Genomic DNA, 20,520 nt, shown 5'->3' with positions numbered 1-20,520 from the left:
TCCTATTTTACAGATGATTACAGAACAGAAAGCTGGCTTCCAAGTTCTGGGGTCTTTCCCACATGGGGAAAGGAGGGCTGCACCAGATTAGCGGCCCTGGTTGGGGCAGCCAGACACCTAGTAGGTTTAAATGTATCTGGGTCAAGTGTGTTAGCCTTTCACCCCTGCCTCTGTTTCAAGGTGAATGCAGCGGGTAGGATTTCAACAGGGGAAGCAAGTTGCTCTTGGAGGGTGAGAAGGCAGGGACCCTGGAACATCCATGGGGACCCTGTTCTATCCTGTGTGTGGCAGACACGGGCTGAGCTGAGGCAGTGGCGGGTAGATGCAAAGCTGGGTGCACCTTGGTTTCTGCCTTTGGGGAGGTCCCTGTTTGTTTTAATTTTTTAGATTTTATTTATTTATTTGACAGAGAGAGAGAGAGAGAGAGCACAACAGGGGGAGTGGCAGGCAGAGGGAGAGAGAGGGAGAAGCAGGCTCCCTGCAGAGCAGAGAGCCCAGTGCAGGGCTCGATCCGAGGACCCTGGATCATGACCTGAACCAAAGGCAGACACTTAACCAACCAAGCCCCCAGGTGCCCCCAGGAGCTCCCTGTTTAGAAGAGGAATCAGAGATGCATGCAAGTAGCTATACTAGAAAGCCAAATGGTAAAAGTGTGAAAGAGTATTTATTTCGTGCTGAGTAGGGGAAAGAAAGGTGCACTAATCCCCACTTAGAGCATCACTGAACGTGTCAGAGGCGAGGCAGTGGACCTTGAGCTGCTTCTTCAAAGACTGGAAGCTTCAGTAGGCAGAGGCTGGGGAGGGCTTCATGCAGGGGGAGGGGAGAGGTGGCAGCTGAGGCTAGGGAATGGAGGCACCCAGTGGTGGAGCTGCTGTGCATCTGGCGAGGGCCATGGGCTCTCTCCAGGAGGCAGTGGGCTGGGGCCACCGGGCATTTCAGGAAGCTGCCTCTGAAGGCCCAGAGGAGAGCGACTGCTGCAGGAGTCTGGCTGAGAAAGGGTCTGAGCTGCAGCCCAGCGGTGGGAGCGAGGACAGAGCCAAAGCTGCTGTAGGGCTCTGGGCCCTCAGGATGGGGGGCAGGGGGGGTCAAGAACGCAGCTGGTGGGGAAAATCCAAGGAGAGCAGCCATCAGGACCTGCCAGGGCCTGTCAGGAGCAGTTTGCCCTGGGTGACTGCCAGAAGCTTCGATAAAACAAGTAAAAATAATTTGTAGGACAATTTGTGTGTCTGATAACAGTCCGACCTGTTTTGGGCTCTGTCGAAGCCCAGGGGCTCTGAGGTAATTAGGAGAAGTGTTCGGGCCACCACCTGCTTGTCACATGGAAATCAGGAGGCTGTGGAGCCTGCGACAGGGACCCGGACAGGGACCCCAACCTTGCTTCCTTCCCACCACGGGGCAGCCAGGTGGGCCCCTCCCTCCCCTCCCTCCCCGCCCCTCGCTTCCCCCTCCCCTCCCCTCCCCAGGCTCCTCCTGGCTCTCCATCCGGAGGTCTGTGGGAAGTGGTGCACTGTCCCCAGAACCAGACCGGAGGGTGGCAAAACAAGGTCCCAGGGGACTCCGGTGGGGGGGGGGGGTGCTGGGCGTCTGTAGTCCCCGGGGCTTCCGGCTCTCCCGAAGATGGGCCCCGCCACGCAGGTCCCCTGGGAGGCGGCTTGGAGGGTGAGTGGGTCCCCTGAGTTCATCCCCTGCGTTACCTGGTGTATCCCTGCCAAACAAGAGAGGCGCTGAGCCCAGGAAGGGGTGCTTGGGGAGCTGCTGGATGCCGCCTTCCAGGAGGCTGCCCCTGGCTGCTGGGGCTGGAGGGGCTGGGTCTGGCCTCTGCCCAGGGGAGCGGCCGCCCCCGAGGTGGCTGCGAGGGCCAAGCTGGGAGAGCTGCTGCGGGCGTCGGCTCTCTGGCACCCGGTAGGTTTACCTGTCTGCTTCCTAGTCACACTCCTTTTTTTCCTTTCCAAGAAGATTCACAGTTCACTCCCTCGACGATGCTCCTCTCACATGCTCTTCTGAGCTGTGAGCTGCGTCTGTTGCTAAGTGACTGGCCTGGCCGGGGGCTTCCTCAGCTCTCGAGCCCCCTGCTTTGTGCTTTAGGTCACTGAGGCATCCCTCTTGGAGCGCACCCCAGAGCACCATCGTCTGACTATTGCTCACGAAAGCAACTTTCGGTGCCCCAGCTGCCCCAGGGGCATAATTCGAGTCTGGCTGGGCAGGCTGCCTCAGCATCACCAGGCCTGCAGGGTCAAGTGTCCATGGTCATGCCTTGCTCACACCCGTGTGCAGGGGGACACCCCCTGGATGTATACGGAGCTGAACAGTGCCTCAGAGACCATGCTCACCAACCCATTTTACACACGGGAAAGCTGAGGCCTAGCGAGGGCAGGGCAGTGGTGTCCGTGTGCATGGTTGGTGGTCGGTCAGGACCGGCGCCTGGCTGGCCTCCCGATACCCGGATCGTGGCTGGCTCCCTGGACTGCAAAGTCAGGGGGCAGAGAGAAACCTGGGCCTTCTCTGATCCCGGTGCTTGTCACGGGTAACGCTTCGGGGCTGTGGGCTGGGCCGTGTTGGACCACCCCCCCCCTCCCCACCCGGTCTGAAAGCTGCGTCTCATGGGTGCAGGGAGCTGGGCTGCGGGGGGAGGCCTGCTCCCCGTCACTGGTGCCACAGCCTCTTTCAAACAGGGAGGCAGCGCAGGAGCTCAGAGACGTGGGTGCCGACAGCCACGTGATGTGAGTCGGTGCTGCCTGCCCTGGGGCATGGCTGTCCCCCTCGCCTCCCAGGGGCTGAGGATCCAGTGGGGCGCCAAGAAGAGGCGCCGCTGTGAGCAGCGCCCTGAGACCTGCCGCCCCTGTTCCGCGCAGCTCTGTAGGGTGGGCACTGCTGTCCTCCTTTGACAGCTGGGCCACGGAGCCCTGAGACCCCAGGCCACTTGCCGGCTAGGCAGCTGCTGGGCGCCGAGCTGGGCCCGGAGCCGCGTGGCCCGGCTTCTGAGCAGCGCCCCACGTCCAACCACCCCGAGGCCAAGCGGAGACGTGGTGGCTCCAAGCTATCCCAGAGGAGCCGGTGGGCCACTGCCAATGAGGGGGGCCGGGGGGCCACTGCCGACGAGGGGAGCCAGGGTGCCACTCCCGACGAGGGGGGCTGGGGGGCCACTCCCAATGAGATGGGCCCGGGGGCCACTGCTGACGAGGGCTCTGGGCGGCCACTGCCGAGGTTGCTAGGCTTTAATACGGGGCTGTGGCGCCGTGAGTAGTGAGATTCGCATTTTTACACCGAAGAGCTGGCGCTCAGCAGACCTTCCCCTGCTTCCCTGTGGCCTGGGTAAGGGGGGCCCGGGCTGGGCGTCGTGGGGTGCCGCCTAGGAGCCTCGGGGTGGGGGGGCCAGATCCTGCTGACAAAAGCCGGACATTTCTGGGATGGTGTGGGTGGCAAAGGCTTCTCCACCCCTACCCCACTTACACCGCACACTCACTCTGGCTTTTCTTGGGGAGAAATGGCATTTATGTGATTAATATGTAATATAAATGGGGGGCTTAGGTATTTTTCGGTGAATCAAGGCAAACAGTGCAAGGCTTCCCGGTAGCAGGGGCCCTCCTGGCGCCAGGCCCCAAGCCGGCCACTTTGGAGGCGTCCGCTCGTGGAGTCTGCAGGTGGCCCCCCTTGGGGAGCGGGGAGCTGTTGTCACGTAGACCCTGTTTCACCCTGGAGAGAACTGACACCTGCATAGTTGAAGTGGCTGCCAGCCCCCCTTGCGCACCGGGCAAGGGCCCCAGAGGTGGCGGCGGTGGCGGCGGCCGCGGAGGGCAGGGCCTTTGAAGACAGGACAGGGCTTGAGCGTTCCCATTTTGTCCGATTGCTCACTCATGTGACAACACATTTTCCTGAACATCTTGCCGAGATGTCCCCTCCTCAGGAATGCCTTTTTAGACCATAAAATAGCGGCCCTCCCACTTGCAACACTGCCCCCCCCCCGTGTCATTTCTCTTCATATCATGCGTCCCCACCGGTCCACTGTGTGTTTCTTTCCTTCATTGGCATCTGACCCTTCCACAAGAAATATAAACCCCCCAGAGGAGACACTTCTCTCATTTTGTTTGCTGTTGCATCCCTGGCATGTAGAACAGAGCCTGGCCTGGGGAAAGCACCCAGTAAATGAACGAATGTATGAAATAGGAGCTCTTGAACTCAGGCCCCTCTGACCGCAAAGCCCCTGCCCTCACTACCACCATCTTCTTCCTGTTTCCTTCCTTTTGCAATCCATTTCCCCCCGGGCTTCAATTTTCTCATATAGAAAATGAGAATATTGCCAGGGCCCCTCAAGCTTTAATATTCTAAGTGTCAGACTCTGTTGTCACCCAGCGTGTTCCTGGGCACAGAAGGTTCCAGTCATGATTGCAGCCCAGCCCAGTGCCCCTGCTTGCAAATTTGCCCCAGCACCTTTCGTCCTGCAAACCTGATGGCACAGAAGGCTCCGGACCCCGTCCTGTGATGCAGGATGCTCTCACACACCTCTTGGGAAGAAAGAAGCCCTGCTGGGCTGGTGCCTGTGGTTTCTGTGATGCTGCTGTGGGCATCCTTCTCTGGCTTTACCAGAATGTGCTAATTTTGTCCTTGAGTCCTCCTAGTTTGAATGATGCTTGTCCCCTCTCTGCAGCCCTTTCTCTGCTGGTGACCAGAGCTGCCACTCTCTAGGCTATTTATGGGAAAGCGTGTCCTCCAGTTGGTCAGCAGCAGGATGAATTCTGCAGACTTGCGGGAATCCCCTTCGGTTTTCTTCAGTTGTGAGATAATGGGCAGTAAAACATACCTAATGCACTGCAGATTGTCCTGATCAGATTCCACTGTAGGCAGAGTACCTGGAGACAGGCTCCGAGCTGGAACCCTGGTGATTGCTGCCTCCAGAGGGACCCCAACCCTTCTTCCCACTTCTGTCTTTCATAAAAACTCTTCTTGAAGATGCAGGGGAGATGGGGTAGCCAGACAGCCAGCCCTTGCATGTGCCTTGGGTTGTCTGCCTTTGAGAGCCATGGGCACAGGGACCTGCTGACTGGGGAAGGGGGAGGGGCTCATGCTGGCAGCCCAAGCAAGAGCACAGGCCTCCCCATTGTGTGACCCCTGAGGGCACCATTCCCTTACATAGCATGCCCCCCCCCCCCCCCCCCCCCCCCCCGCAGCCAAGGGAGGCAGAGGGCTGAAGGGTCAGCAGACACACACTCCCTCCAGGACACAGAGGAACATTCAGCTGAACCCAATGTGGAGTCCCAACAGAGAGCTGCATTTCTTTTAGAGAATTCTAAGGTCTTTTAGGCAGACTGGTTCTGTCTCAGTCACTCCAAAGCCCAAGACCTTACTGCTCCTGGGGCCTAAGGGGTAGTCACCAAAGACTCACTGTCTCCCTTGGATGAGAAAGGCAGGGAGGTGTCACCTGCTGCTGTGGCCCATGGCCTGGCCCAGGGAGGGCTGGCTAACCGCACAGACCAGCATGGGCCATCCGCATCTGTCGGGTCTCCCAGCATCACTACACAGGTAACAGGATCTGGCTAGCCAGGTCCCCTTGAAGTTTGGGTCGTAACTGGAGTCACCCAGGAGGCCTGGGCTAAGCTACTTCTGTGCAGTGCCCAGGCCCGTGCTGTTCTGATGGCACCTACGGGCAGCGGGGGCTTCCAGAGGCAGCTCCTCCCCCCAGTGAGCGATTACAGAGCTGGGTAATTTACATCCCTAGAAAGTGCAGGGCACCTGCAGGCCGTGTGTGTGTGTGTGTGTGTGTGTGTGTGTGTGTGTGTGTGTGTGTGTTTAATTTTAAATCCTCCAACCTCTCCTTAAGGAGGAGGTGCTTTGAAACATAGCAGCTTGTTGATTTCAAAGGACTCGTTTCCTTGGTGCTTTATTTCTTTAAGGGAAAGAGTGAAAGCCAGCGGGAGGAATGGGGGAGGGGGGAGGGGGGCTGGCCCCGCCTGCATTGTGCAGACAGAAGATCTGCTGTAAGACTGTCGCCTGTCGCCTGTCGCTGGGATGGAGAACTGGCTCTCGGAGAGAGAGAGCGGCGGCGGGCGTGGCCCTCAGACAGTGTGGGCGCTGAGCGATGACCCAGCATCTGTTGGCACTAAGCGAACACCTCCAGGGCTGTGGTGCCAGAACCCTTAGCAGAACCTGGTTAGAGCTCTTGCTGGGGAGTGAAGGGGACACGGGGGCTGGTTCCAGGTACCAGAAGTCAGAGCTCTAACTTTTTTTTTTTTTTTTGCAAGCATTAATGTCCCCTGAATCACCTGAGGGTTCTGTAAAAATAGAGACTGATTCAGTAGATCTGGGGATGGGCCCGGGCTTCTGCGTCTCTAGCAAGCTCCCCATGCTGCTGCTGGCCCACGAACTGTACTTTTTTTTTTTTAAGATTTATTTATTTATTTATTCATGATAGACAGAGAGAGAGAGAGAGAGAGAGAGGCAGAGACACAGGAGGGAGAAGCAGGCTCCATGCCGGGAGCCCGATGCGGGACTCAATCCCGGGACTCCAGGATCGCGCCCTGGGCCAAAGGCAGGCGCTAAACCGCTGAGCCACCCAGGGATCCCCCCCGAACTGTACTTTGAAAAGAAAGACCCTGGTGAAGGCAGACCCCAGCTTCCCTGACACCGCCCCCCCCCCCCCCCCCCGTGGTTTGGCTACAAAGAGCTCAGGAGGGCTGGGCTTGGCCACAACCTGCACCCCTGTAAGGGGAGGTCTGGGGGGCCTCGGAAGGGTTCTGAGCACTCTGGTCAATGCAGTGATGACAGGGGCAGTGCCATGGGAGATGGCCCTTAATTTGGGTGTGGTGTCTGGTTTGGCCTCTTCTGCCCCAGTAGGTTTACCTTCAGTGATGCTCAGATAGCAGCTGTGGGAGAACTGAGTCTGCAGACTTTGAGGTCCTTGGGGGGTTTCCTCTGGGGGGCGGGGAGGAAGACAAGCTCCACATTCCAGGCTGCTCACTGCCCAGCCTCCAGGTGTGTGCCCTAGAGTGATGGGGGATTTGCATCCACTTGCTCCCCTCCCCACCTCCCTGGTGTAGTCAGCAAGCTGTTGTGGTCAACTAAGCTTCTCCTGTTCACCTGGTCACTCTCGCAGGTGCCCGGATGAGAAGGAGCTGACAACAGCAGAGTGTCACCTTCTCTGAGTGCTGGGAAGCAGGGCTGTGTGGCCCGAGTGGCACCAATGCCGAAGAACAGCAAGGTGACCCAGCGTGAGCACAGCGGTGAGCATGTCACGGAGTCGGTGGCCGACCTGCTGGCCCTTGAGGAGCCGGTGGACTACAAGCAGAGCATCCTGAATGTGGCAGGTGAGGCCGGCGGCAAGCAGAAGGCGGCAGAGGAGGAGCTGGATGCGGAGGACCGGCCGGCCTGGAACAGCAAGCTGCAGTACATCCTGGCCCAGATCGGGTTCTCTGTGGGCCTGGGCAACATCTGGAGGTTCCCCTACCTGTGCCAGAAAAATGGAGGTGGTAAGAGGCGGCCCTGCCTGCCCCCAGGGTGCTCTGCAAATGGGCTGGGCTGAGGGGTGAGAAGGAACAGCCCTTTGCGTATGCAGTCGGGGCTCTTGTAGGGTGGAGCTCAGGGTTCTAGAGGAAGGCTCCCCAGAAATAGCCAATAGTTAACAGCTACCAAGAGGCTGTCAGGAGTGATGATAACCAGAACACGGGCTGTGGCCCAGGACCGCCTGCAGGCAAGCCCCAGTGTGGCCAGTCAGCCCTGCAAACCCGTGCAAGGTGCTTGATCTCTCTGCACCTCTCTGTTCTTCACCCGTAAAATGGGAATGATAGATCCTGCCTCACAGCAGCGTGAGAAGGATTAAACAAGCTTTACATGTAGAATGCTTCACACCGTATCTGACGCATAGTGAGGAGCAGTGGTTGGCCATTGCAATGAAATGCTTAGCAGGTGCCAGGCACTGTTTAATACTTGCTGGCTCTTAGGCTGAAATGCACGAAACTGTTAGTATCTGAGCATCTTGGAATAACCAAAACACCAATTTCATACAGTTCAACCATCGGATCCCTCTACACCTATGTGAGAAAGAAGTTATTATCTTCATGGTAGAGACTGTCAGTTTTGAGGCACAGAGAGATTAGATGACTTGCTCAAGTCACACCGCTAGTGACAAAGTGAGGATTCTCACCTGGACAGCTTGGCCAGGGAATCTGAGTACGCCTGCTGCTGCCTCCCAGCGAGGAGGGGGCCTCACGCTGCCCCTTGAGTTTTAATCCACCTAGGGGATCTTGCTCCCGGTATCAAACCCCTTTTACTAACCACTTCCAGCCATCAGGATAGGTAGCAGCCCCCTGGGGCTTTATCCCCCAGCCCCTCTGAGACAGACTGGAAAGTTCCAAAGGTAATTTGTTTTGAAACCAGGGGAACACTAACAAAAAACAAACAGAAAAACCTAGCGGGCTGAATACAATGGCATTTACAAGCTTGGACATCTGGTCCTGGGAAAGTGATTGGAGGGAGCAGAAGGTCCTTGTGCCTCTGAGTCCCCATGGCCTGGGACTGCCTCACTCCAGCCTGATGGGTGGCCACAGCTTTGTCAGCATTTTAACCTGACTCCTTCTGCCTCTGCTCCAGGGGACTCTGGCCACGGAGCCTATCCCAGAGATGCAGCCCCATTCAGGGATACTCTCTCCTCTCCAGAACACACTCCCTCCAGCCCAGAGGCCAAGTCTGGCTGGAGGCTTCCCCACCTTTCCCATTTCTGTTGAAAGACAGGAGTGAGAATGCCATTCGAGCTGGTGTAACTTTCCACCAGAGCATGGTCTATTTACCATATGCTCTCCATGCTTTGAAAAATCTTCCCCAACCCCACCCCAATCAATCAGCAACTGCCAGTTAGAGCTTTCGGTCTGTATGGCACGGCCAGACTCAGGTCACTGAGTTGCTAGAAGAGCAGCCCAAAGCAGAGATAGAAATCCAAGTGTGTGGTTTTCTTACGTGCTGAGAGATGCTGACAAGCAGCATCCACAGTGACTTCAGAGGGTGCGTCGTATCTGGGGACTCCAGCCGGGAACCACTAACCTTACCCCTGTGGCTTAGATGATCAGCTCTGCCTGGGCACTGAGTGCTGAATCAGGGTCCCTCTCCCCACCACACACGCTCCCAGGGTAGTGGTCTTGCCGGAGCTTTCCTGTTCACGGTGCCACCAGCCAATTGTCCGGGCGCCAGACGCCTGGACAACCCCCAGGAAAGCATTGTTAGCGGCTCAGTATTTGGAGCTCTCCATTCCTCATTCCTGCTCTCATTCTTCCATCCTCTCCGATTCCTAGAATCCCTTTTTATCTCTGCCTTTAGCCCTCCTGTATCCTACACGTTTTACGGCAGGTCATCTTAAATGTTTTTTGGAAGGAGGCAAATGATCCTATTTCATATATATATACAGGAAGGAGGAAACTATTTGGACAGAGAGTAGAAGCTCTGTGGTTTTGAGCCATGGGGGAGCTGGTCAAACTTGGCTCAAATCTGGGTGGGTGTTCTGGAACTCTGCTTAGCTCCACTCAATGCTGACAGTTTATTCTGCATTATCTTAGTTTCCCTTTTTTTTCTGTTGATTCTTATGAAAAAGAGGCAGATGTTCATCAGGTGCTGACTGGGGGTAAGTAACACATGTAATCCTCACAACAGCCCTGTGCAGTGGGTCGCATTGAACCATGGGAAATGGCTGTTTTTCTGAATCAAAAATGGTCACAATACCAGCAGTTTCATGTGATTCTGCCGAATGTTATCATCATCTTTATATAGATGACAAAAAGTGGCATAGAGAGATCAAGGAATGGCCCAAAGTCACACAGCTAGTAAGTGGCAGAGCCAGGGTTCAAGCCCAGAAGGTCTGGCCCCAGGGTCCGGATCTCAGCCCCTACTTCTCCACAGGCTGAGCCCCAGGTGGTCTTTCAGGATTTGCAGGAAGCAAGACCCAGAGTACAGACCTAGATGGAGACTGTAGAGCTCCAGGGGGCCTCAGAGATGCCACAGTCAAGCTTCTTAGAGCCACGTTCTGCAAAACCTCCTGACACCCTGAGCAGTGCTCCCAGCTGTTCAGATGGAGGACCCCAAAGTTCCCGCAAGTCACTGAAATATCAAAGGGATTCCAGTTGTGTCTCCAAGTTGTATTTTCGAAGGTAGTAGAGAGTGCATTTCCAAATGATTTACGCAAGGGTTGGAAAAAAGTACCTCTACCTAACCAAAGATCCTCACCTGGACCACAGCCCCTGAGCACTGTGTGTGGCTGGGCCGTGGCACTGTGAGGGGAGCTGCGCCAAGTCCGTGCCCTGAGCCTGACTGAGGCCACCGGCCCCAGTGACAGGTGGCAGGTTGCCCGTGGCCAGTCTTTGCTGAGGGCCACTCTTTGGACAGCACATAGGTGGAGGCTGTCTCTGGTGCTTTGGGGAGAGGAGAGAAGCCTTCACAGAAGATGCCAGCCTACTCTTCAGACACCCCAAAACCCATCCCCCTGCACCTTTTGCCCCATCCAAGGGTATATGGCTGAAATATAAAACCGGTGAGGCTGTGTCCCTTTGACTTTCTGCAGGTCATATGTCTCCTCTTTCATTTCCCTGAACTCAAGACCAAGAGAGAGAACCAGGAGTCCTTCAGGCCCACCCTCCTTTAGGGGCCAGGATTGGCACTGCTTGTTAGTGACAAGTTGATGTTATGTGTATGTGTGATCGTGTATATGTGCATGCTTGATGAATTGGATGCTGCTGTGTACGGCTGGTTGGGTTAGCGCCCCTGGAAGCCTTTCCTGATCAGTGCTGTTGGACCCCGACCCCTCCCTTGGCGCGCAGGGTGCTCAGCCGGCCCTCTGTGACGAGTCCGTGTGTGTGTATACACATGTGCTGACATTGCTCACGTGAAGCTGAGGGTCCTGCCTTCCAGACTGTGAGCTCTCCTGGGATAGTGCTGTACTGATTGTGCCTTCTTTTGCTCCCCAATCCGTTCCCCGCCACTGCACATGCCTGGCACAGGGTCGACCTGCAATAAACAGCTGACTGTTGCCAAGTGCCAGGTCTTGTGCTCGGGAGATGCCCTATCCCCTGAGTTTGTTGGCAAATTGGATACATGTGGACTGTCATGTTACAGGGGGCAGAGCAGTGCGTGGCTGGGGGTCTTCTGGATACTCCCAGCTGGCAAGGTTTGGTCTGGGGGATGCTGGGTGACTGACCATCAGGGCACTGGTGACTGTCTGGAGCTGTCTGATGGCGTTGCTAACAGGACTAGGTTGCTGGCACATCTCTCAGCAGAGATCACTCGTCTGTGTCCAGACACCATTTTAATTCTCCTGCTAAACGCCCTGTCACTTGGAATTGTGATTGTGTCTGCAGTGAGGCCAGGGACAGTGAGCTTAATTTATCATCCAGAATCTTTATCAAGATCCATTCTGTCTATCCATTACCATCCTCCTGGCTATGCTTTTCTGAACTGCTATTTCCTCTCTCGTTCCTCCCAATTAGCTGTAGATTAATGGTGGTGCTGGTCAGACCCTCTCCCTGGAGAGCTTCCAAGCTCTGCTTCCCTGGAGCTGCCAGGTCCGCCACGCTGGCTTCGGTTTCAGATGCGGGGAAGGCCGTGCCTGGGGTCTGTGCCTCTGGGCGGCGAGTGATCAGGGCCCACTCCACCTCCATCTGGGGCTGCTTCTCTGTGGGCGAGAGGGAGCGTGAACAGGTGTCCACAGAGTACGTTAGGAGGCGAGCCGGTCTGCGTGACTCGACGTGTGGATTCCCGAGACAGTATGGCATCTGTCTGTCTCTGAATCTAACCTTGTGAGCAGTCCTCCCGTAGCATTTCAGATCAGGGGAGTCAAGGGACGTCTGGGTGGCCAGTGCGTTGTGGGTCACATGTATAAGCCGGGGTCTTCCTGGAGGAGCCCAAGGACTGGTTGCAGTTTGAGGGTGGTCAGAGATGTGGGCAAGACTGTAGGACATGGCTGTCCTCCCTTACCCTGAGTGCCGTGCATTCCTCTGACATCCTCTCTCCTCCCCAGGTGCCTACCTGGTGCCCTACCTTGTGCTGTTGATCATCATCGGGATCCCACTCTTCTTCTTGGAGCTGGCTGTGGGCCAGAGGATCCGCCGCGGCAGCATTGGTGTGTGGCACTACGTGTGCCCCCGCCTGGGGGGCATCGGCTTCTCTAGCTGCATAGTGAGTCGGGGGCCAGCACTGGGCACTAACCAGCAGGCAGAGGGGCTGCTGTCAGGTCCGAGGTTTGCAGACCAGAGTCTTGGGTCAAGGGCAGGGAGGGAGACCCTCTGCACGAGAATTGCTTCCAGCTGGTGTCTCAGGGCCGCATATCTCCTCCATTGAAAGTTGACTACACTGCCTGAGGCAGGATATGATATTTGGAATTGCTACCAAGGAGGAAAGGCTGGGACATCTCAGCCGGAGTTCTCTGGGGACACGTGGACCCTCCTGGATAGCTCTGTCTGCTTACTACCCATCAGCTCCCCGCAAGGGCGGCTCTTCCTCTTTCCTTGATTGAAGAGTATTTGAATTGGGCAAGTGTGTGGCACAGGAAAAGGCAGCCCTGAGGCACAGGAATAGAGTTGGAGAAGGTCTCGGACAAGAGTGCGGGGCTGACCCAGAAGGGGTGAGGCTTTGGAACAGTGGGAGCCAGGGAGACCCCACTGACTAGGTGGGGAACTCTGTGAGGCTCGTTCACGGGGCTGGGGGTCAGGCTCTGCTTAGCTCTCTAGGGAAGGAAACTGAGCTTCTCTTAAGGGCAAAGCACACGGGCGCCCCTGCTCACACCTGCTTCTGGAAGGGACCAAGGATTCTGTTAGGCCTGGCAGCACGGCCAGGCCAAGCCTGCCTCAGGCAGAGACCATGGGAGGGTCTGTGTAGCTCCCGGAGTCCTGCTGGGTATCATCTCTGCTCAGGTTGCCACGGCTAGACGCAGCATCCTCTGCTGGGGCTGGCCGTGTCTGTACATGAGTGTGAAAGGGGCTCCACTCGGCCGGAACGCACCCAAGTAAAAGAAGTGGGCGCCCTTCTCCCTCTGTACTCCCGTTAAGGTGTGCCGGAGGAGTGTCTGCTCCTGCACACCAGGGCTCAGGTGAAATCCAGGCAGCAAGCCCGCCCGGCTCGCCTAGTGGTCAGCATACCAGAGCTGGGACCCTGGAGGTGGAGGGGCCTCTCAGCATCCCCAGCCCCCAGCGGATGTAGGAAATCCCCGTGCGTAAAAGCACTGCTTCCTGAGAAACCTCTTGGACTCTCAGTCCGAAACTATGCATCCCTATTTCAAATATAATTCTACCAAGGTAGGTGATCGTGTTTCCAAGACACAAGAAGTGACATCTTTTGGGCAACAGGCTGCTGCTGCTGGTACCAAAGAGAGAGTGGTGTCCTGAGAGGAGGGAGGGCACAAGAAACCAATAAGAAGCATCCGGGAGCACTGCCGTCTGGGGCTGTTGTCTACAGGGGCAAAAGCTGTGCAGGCCTCTACAGCCCCCGAGGGCAGCTCTGGAATGGTAATCCTGAGTCATCAGGAAATGATGGGGAGATGCTTTAAGCATCTTAGAAGAATTTCAAACTGGAAAGGATTAACATTTTAAGAGTTCATTGCTTAAAGGAGGGATCTTTAATATCTGAAACATTCCTTCGTGGATTGTCTGAATACCAGATGAGCGGAGGATTAGGAGGAGACCCTCAGCGCCCATGCCTCATCCCTCCTCCTCCTCTTCCTCATCCGCCTCCTGCAAGAGTCTGTGCGGTCTGGTCTGCCTGAGCCTGGGCCTTGGATGGGGAGTTGGGGTGGGGTGGAGTTGCCTGTGGCCTTGTGACCCCTACCCCCACCACTGTGGTCCATTGTCCTCAGGTCTGCCTCTTTGTTGGGCTGTATTATAATGTTATCATCGGGTGGAGCATCTTCTACTTCTTCAAGTCTTTCCAGTACCCGCTGCCCTGGAGTGAATGTCCTGTCATCAGGAACGGGACTATGGCAGGCAAGTATGAGACCCCCTGAGTATGACCACCTGGGGACCCCAGCCAGCCTGTCCCAGGAGGGGCTGGAGGAGCCTGAGAGGCTCAAGCACAGATTTGGGACTTGCTGTGTCACCTTGAACAAGATACCTACCCTCTCTGATCCTCATTTCCCATTCTGATGGCCCTTACCAACCGATCCCATAGAGTTCTTAGGGGGATCGAATGAAATGAGTGTAGGGAAAACTCTGGAAACTGTGACTCTTGTTTAGTCATTATCAATGATCCTGTGTTACTGTAGCACCATCCTATCTGGAAACAGCCTTAATTTGCATGCCAGTCTTGCAAAAGGCTAAGTGACTTATCCCACCTCACAGATGGGTAAACTGAGGTCCAGAAGTGACATCCCTGTGTTTGCACCACTCATTTAACCAAGGATCTGGGATGGGAAACCATATGTCTGGCTCCCATGTCAGGACCTGTCCCAAGGAGCTCGAGACCAGTGCTGCCTATCCTGGCTGTCCTCCAGGCGTGGAGGCGGGTAGGGATGCATGTGTGTTAATTTAGCCAGATCCATGTGTCCTGAAGCCTCCCAGGCCCATCTGGAGCCCCATCTGGGGTCCTCAGGGTCTGCCGGAGGCTGGCTAGCCCAGAAGGAGCACAGTACCTCCCTGCCACCCACACTCAGCCAGCCGCCCACCCACTGCTGCCCTGGGTGGGGGTCAAACAGAGGAGGCAGCCCCGCAGCCCCACCTGAGGCCACGGCCTTTGCTGCTATTCCAGTGGTGGAGGCAGAGTGTGAGAAGAGCTCAGCCACTACTTACTTCTGGTACCGAGAGGCCTTGGACATCTCCAACTCCATCTCGGAGAGTGGGGGCCTCAACTGGAAGATGACCCTGTGCCTCCTGGTGGCCTGGAGCATCGTGGGCATGGCCGTCGTCAAGGGCATCCAGTCCTCGGGGAAGGTGAGTCAGGAAGGGAGTCAGACCCGCACGGGGAGCCGCAAGAGCCCATGGGAGGCAGGGGGCTGAGGACCCTGGGCTACGCCAGGCAGGGTCTGTTGAGTGGGCTTGGCCTCTGGGTGGTCCGGGGGGACAACGCAGGCCCCCCTTGGAGGCGATGGGAGTGTCACTGCCACGTTATTGTTCCCTGTGAACAGCCCACCAGGAGTGGCTAGGAGTGGGCTTGTGGAAAATCAGGGCTCTGACCCCCGGTCACCTCTGCTCCGATACCTCAGGCCCGCACTGCAGACTTTGTAGAGAGAGCAAGCTAGGAGTGCGGACCCAGGGACATTCATCTAGATCCTAGCTCCTTAGGTTCCCAAGCACACGCCCCAGAAGAGTCTCCTCTGGGCACTTTTTCGTGAAAACCAGCAGCTCACGGGCGCCTTGAGCAGATGGGTGCTGTGAGTGAAGGGGCCTTGGGGCGTCTGACGTTGGCTCTCCACTGCTCGCTCAGGGCGCAGCCCGCATACCTCCATACACCTCCCAGCAGCTCAGATCCCCTTTCTTCCTTGTCAGGTACCAGTACTCATGGGCTACCAGGGCTGGAAAGGACATGAGAGACCTTGTGGCTCAATTCACTCATTCTACAGATGAGGAAACTGAGGCCCAAAGCAGGGAAGCCCCTCACCTGACATGACACAGCCAATCAATCCCAGAGCTGGAACTAGAGCCTTGATCTGTCTGAGGCTCCAGGCTCCATAACGGACTTCTTGAGCAAGGAAGCTAAGTGTTGGGAAGGTAGAGTGTTCTTGGCCACCACCTGTTCCCTCTCCACGGGCCACAACAGTAGCTGACACTTGATGGCACTTAACCAGGTACGGCCACATGTACGAATGCTTTTGGTCCACAACAACCTTATGAGTTAGGAAGCCTTATACCCATTTATAGATGAGCAAATGGAGGCACACAGAGGTTAAGTGAATAGCTCAAGGTCATGTGGTGGCTAAATGGTAGAGCCAGGATCGAACTCTAGTGCTGCAGCTCTGGACACACGCGCTCGTGGGCCTTCAGTACCATCCTGCCCAAACAGCCCTCTTGATTTGTTTTAGCACAGCGAATATTCTGTGAGCATCTCCTTCGTGTGCGGCTCTCTGCCAGGCACATGGGGATACAGAAATGTGCAAGGAATGCACATGCTAGAAAATGGCACACAGTGTATAATCATAAGAGGCAGGACCTTTTCTGATGTTTTGGCTTGGGAGCCATGCCTGTAACCTCCCGGGTGCCTTCCGTCGGAGGAGCTCTAAGGACAGGGGAGTCCTCGGGGAGCCCACTGGAGTCAGGGATGGGAAAGCAGGCATGAGACATGAAGAAGTGAGGTGGGGAGAGGAGCTGCTTCCTCGCCCCCTTTGGCGGCCGTTGGGGGTGCGGAGGCTGCAGGCCCAGCCCTGCCAGCTCTTGAAAGGAGGAAGCCAGCCCCAGGCACAGCCAGGCTGACTCCAGCTCGTCTGTGCTCCTGCTTCTGCCTTGGCTCAGTGCTGGGCGTGCGGTGGGTTTGGCCCTGTGCCCGGGGGTTCCAGGGCTTCTCTTTCTGCTGCCATCAGAGGAGGCTGCCCCAGCTGTGCACAGGGCGGGGGATGCCCCAGCTGTGGGGGGGTGCCAGCCGCAGGAGGCACTCTGCCCCACGGTGGGTCCCTGTCCTCTCTGTAGGTGATGTATTTCAGCTCCCTATTCCCCTATGTGGTGCTCATCTGCTTCCTGGTCCGGGGGCTGCTGCTGCGAGGGGCCGTCGATGGCATCCTGCACATGTTCACCCCCAAGGTAAGGGTCTGGGGGGCACTGACGGCTCCACCGGGCCTGGCTAGCGTCCTGCAGCTTAGTGCTCATGAGGGCCTGTTACATGTCAGGTAGTCGCCACGGGCCCCTGGAGGCATGTACCGGGGAAGGGAGTGTGGGCCCTGCCCTCAAGGTTCCAAAGAGAGGGACCTCACATCCATTTGGGGGAAATCGGGAAAGGCTTCAGAGAGGGGATGAGCCGGGAGTGGATCCTATTTCAATGAATGGCATTTGGACATTGCAGTCAAAGGAATCGAAGGAGCAAGTGTGGAAAAGCACTGGGCACACCTGAGGCTGCAGTGGGAAGGCAGGTTTGGCTGGGGCACGGGGGCAGGGAGCAGTGGTGGGTGTCATCAGTGGATTTGTGACAGCAGGAATCAAGAAGATGCCTAAGAAAAGGTATCTCCCTGCTGGGAATCCCAGCTAGTACCCAAATCAGGGAAGAGTGTTACAGTTTTATTCAGGATAATAGACCAGGTGGGTCGTGACCTTGTCCTTACCAAATCCATCCACATCTTCTCTTTGCATCCCCTCAGGAGCCCCGTGAGGGACCGCTGGGCACATTTCACAGGGCTATAGCAGGGCCGCAGGCATCCTGAGGTGTACAGACAGGATTCTTAATGGTGATCTTTGCCACCATGTGGCCTTGCCTCCCTACCTCCCCTGGCCATGGCTACGGCTGCCTGAGCCAGTCCCCTGAGGAATAAGGGGATTTCAAGGTGCTCTTCAAGGTGGAGATGCACTTCAAGGTACATCCCAAAGCAATGTACCTTGGTAACCCCAGCTGGGAAGGCTGGGGAGGTCCACCTCCAAATGCCAGCTCATCAGTGAGCAGCCAGCAATGGGCACGGGTCAGAACTCCACCATCTTGAGGCCCCCAACCTTGGCTCTCAACAGTGCCATGTCCACATGTGCTCACCCACACCAGTGCTCACCCAGAAGGGTCACACAGATGACACAGGAAGAAGAATCCAGATTTAATGGGGTTTGAAATCCCTATTCCTTCCCAGCTCTGCTCTGCAGCTGGGAACAGCCTCTGATGTTGGGGGGATGGCAATGGGTAAGACACCCACCACTCGTATTCATTAGATAGGAATTGCCTTGGCCCCCAGCATTCTTGGCTATAACATCTGAGGTTCACAACCACAGAGGTCCACTCTAGGAAGAGCACATGGATCTCCTGAGCCATGAGTGTGCCTCCCAAGCCACGTGGCTGGCATAAGGAGGTTGTGAACATGTGATGTCTGACAAAGAAGAAAAAATGCAAACCTCATACGTTTAAGGGAAAACGGCCATGAGAAGAAAGCCAGTGGTTTTTATAAAGTACTTCAGCTGTATTTCTAGAATGATGATCAACCTCATGTTTTCCCTTGAGTCTTTCAGTTACACTTTACTGGACTTGTGAGGAAACTGTATACTCTGGAGATGTTCATAAATGGGGAGATTCACACAGGTCTCCTGACGCGGCAGGCCCCTTGGTGGCATCCCTGTCGAGAGAGCCCAGTACGGAATGAATTCATGAGATGGGCTTCTGGGGCCAGCACCCACAGAACCACTCCCCCATTTGATTCAGGCACTCTTTAAAACATCTGTTTAATCCTGAAATACCTCAGGCAGGTAAACACACCTATATTATAATAAACATTTGAGAGGCCGTAAAAAATTACAGAGGCATAAAAGTGCCCTGATAGCTTGCCCCAGTCCTGTCTGGGACTATCTTTCCTCCTCCAAAGATAAGCACTAATCTGAATGTGGGATTTATCCTCCTAATACCTTTTTTAGAACTTGTAATCCATATATGTGTATGCCTAAACAACCAATAGCATTTATGCTCACTCTTAAACTTTACGTAAGTAGCATCGTAGTATATGCAACTTTCTGTGACTTGCTTTAGCTTTTATTATTGTTCAACCCTGTTGAGATTTATTTATAGTACTGTTTGTAGCTCTAGTGCATCCATCTTCCCGCTGTATAGTAGTCCGCCGTAGCACTAAGCTTTGTTTCGTGTCTAGTTAATGATCATTTATGTTGTTTCCAGCTTTCACCATTGCCAGTAATGCTACAGTAAACATTATTACACAGGCTTTCATGTGCACAGTTTTCTCTAGGGTGTCTGTGCTTAGGAGTAGAATTGCTACCTCAAAGGGTATGCATACCTTCAGTTTTACTAGATGGTGGCCAAATTGCTCTTCAAAGTGGTGGCAATGGTCAGCACTCCCACCAGTCTGTGTTTGTTGGACTTCCAATTTTGCCGAGCAGATGGACGTGAGATGGTTGATGTGCACTTTGAACAACAGAGGACGCTCGTGTCCAGAATCTTGTCCTGGATGTTCAGGAGATGGTGTGATGCCACTTTAGCATTTGCAGGATCCAGGACCTCCCTGAGGTGAAGTTTAAAGAAATCCAACCCAGAAGGTCCTAGAGGAGCCAGATTATCAAGACCCAGCAGTGTGGCCTCCGGCCCATCTAGCTCTTATGACTTTCAGGCTGGATAGAAGCCTGTGGGCTCATCTCGAGATCTTGCTTACTGAGCAGTTCTATGGGCAGCTCTCTCCCTTGACCTTAGATGGATGTGATGCGCAGGGAAGGGCAGGCCTAGGGGCCTCCAAGGCCAAACCCTTCCATCAAGGATCCCTTTCACGGCCTGTGCTGCAGGTAAAGCCAGTAATGATGGCTGGGTGAGGCTCCTTGGAGGAGGACAAAGTCCTCCGAGTCATCCACAAAAAGGGTGGACCCCCTCTCAGAAACAGTCGTCTAACTGTCCATACATGGCAGACCACTGTTGCAGAGCTCTGACTGTTCCAGTATAGGATTGGTGCGATATGATGAACCCTGGAACTATTTCAAGTTCTTCACCCAGAACAGTACCATAGAATGCTAAGGTCATTGCACACAGCTGCCCAGGCTGTGCACTGCTCCATTTATACTGACCACAATGTGAATAAAACCCCCAGGGGTCATGCCATTTGGCAACCATGACAGAGTCCAAGGAGATTTTTAGCTAGGGCATCTCCAAATCTGCTTGAAAAAAAGCACAGGCTCTGCATAAATATGCCGAATGTCCTCTTATAAAGTCTTCCAACATCAGAAATAATATAAACTATATCTGGCCTTTCAGTCCATGCCCTCAAGCAGTCGCTGTGCCAGTGACAAATGCAGTGTGGCCAGGATACCATGATGACTCGCTAGCATCTTTGATGGGACAGTAATTCATGTTGATGGCTAGTTAAATTCTTGGTTGGATTCCTCGGGCAACTTCTCTCCTGATTACTTTATCTCCCTCCAGTGAAACCCCGGGTCAGCATGGAGTGCCACAGAATTCACTATGTAACTTGCTCAGCACAAAGTCGTAGACTTCTAATCACCAAAACTTTGGAAAATGTTTATCAAAATTAAAACTGTTCATGTATTTTGGCCCAGCAATTCCATTTCCAGGTATTTGTCCTACAGATATATTCACTCAAAAACAAACTGATCTGTGCACAATACTGATCATTACAGTGTATGTTTTGGTGGCAAAAGATTGAAAACAACTCGAATGACCATCATTAATTTATCCCTTCATTAAGCAAAGGTTCACTGGATGCCTGTTATGTTCTGGGTTCTGGAGTGGGTCCGGTTCTGGGATCCAGCTATGAACCAAGTAGACAAACTTCCTGGCCTTCAGGGATCTTGTATTTTAGGGAGACAGACAATATAAGATTAAGGAGTTTTTGGGTGGTGTTGCTAAGAAGAAAAAATACAGCAGAGAAAGGAGGATTAGAGACACCAGAGAGGGGATTGCTTCAGATAGTGTTCAAGGAAGGCCTCCTTGAGAAAG

The 20,520-nt window shown here is 55.0% G+C and overlaps 1 protein-coding gene across 1 annotated transcript in view; it reads left to right on the top strand.

Moving 5' to 3' along the window:
- The window catches only part of SLC6A17 (solute carrier family 6 member 17), a 49,444-nt gene that overhangs the window by 9,309 nt on the left and 19,615 nt on the right, over positions 1 to 20,520 (top strand). The window contains exons 2-6 of the mRNA XM_038541044.1: positions 7,088 to 7,460; positions 11,987 to 12,144; positions 13,817 to 13,943; positions 14,704 to 14,885; positions 16,575 to 16,685. Coding sequence (XP_038396972.1) covers positions 7,175 to 7,460; positions 11,987 to 12,144; positions 13,817 to 13,943; positions 14,704 to 14,885; positions 16,575 to 16,685 — 864 coding nt within the window. The 5' untranslated portion in view covers positions 7,088 to 7,174. The remainder of the gene's footprint in view (positions 1 to 7,087; positions 7,461 to 11,986; positions 12,145 to 13,816; positions 13,944 to 14,703; positions 14,886 to 16,574; positions 16,686 to 20,520) is intronic.

The sequence above is a fragment of the Canis lupus genome, chromosome 6, assembly GCF_011100685.1.
Source record: "Canis lupus familiaris isolate Mischka breed German Shepherd chromosome 6, alternate assembly UU_Cfam_GSD_1.0, whole genome shotgun sequence".
NCBI classification, from domain to species: Eukaryota; Metazoa; Chordata; class Mammalia; order Carnivora; family Canidae; genus Canis; species Canis lupus.
This window is presented reverse-complemented; position numbering and strand designations above follow the sequence as displayed.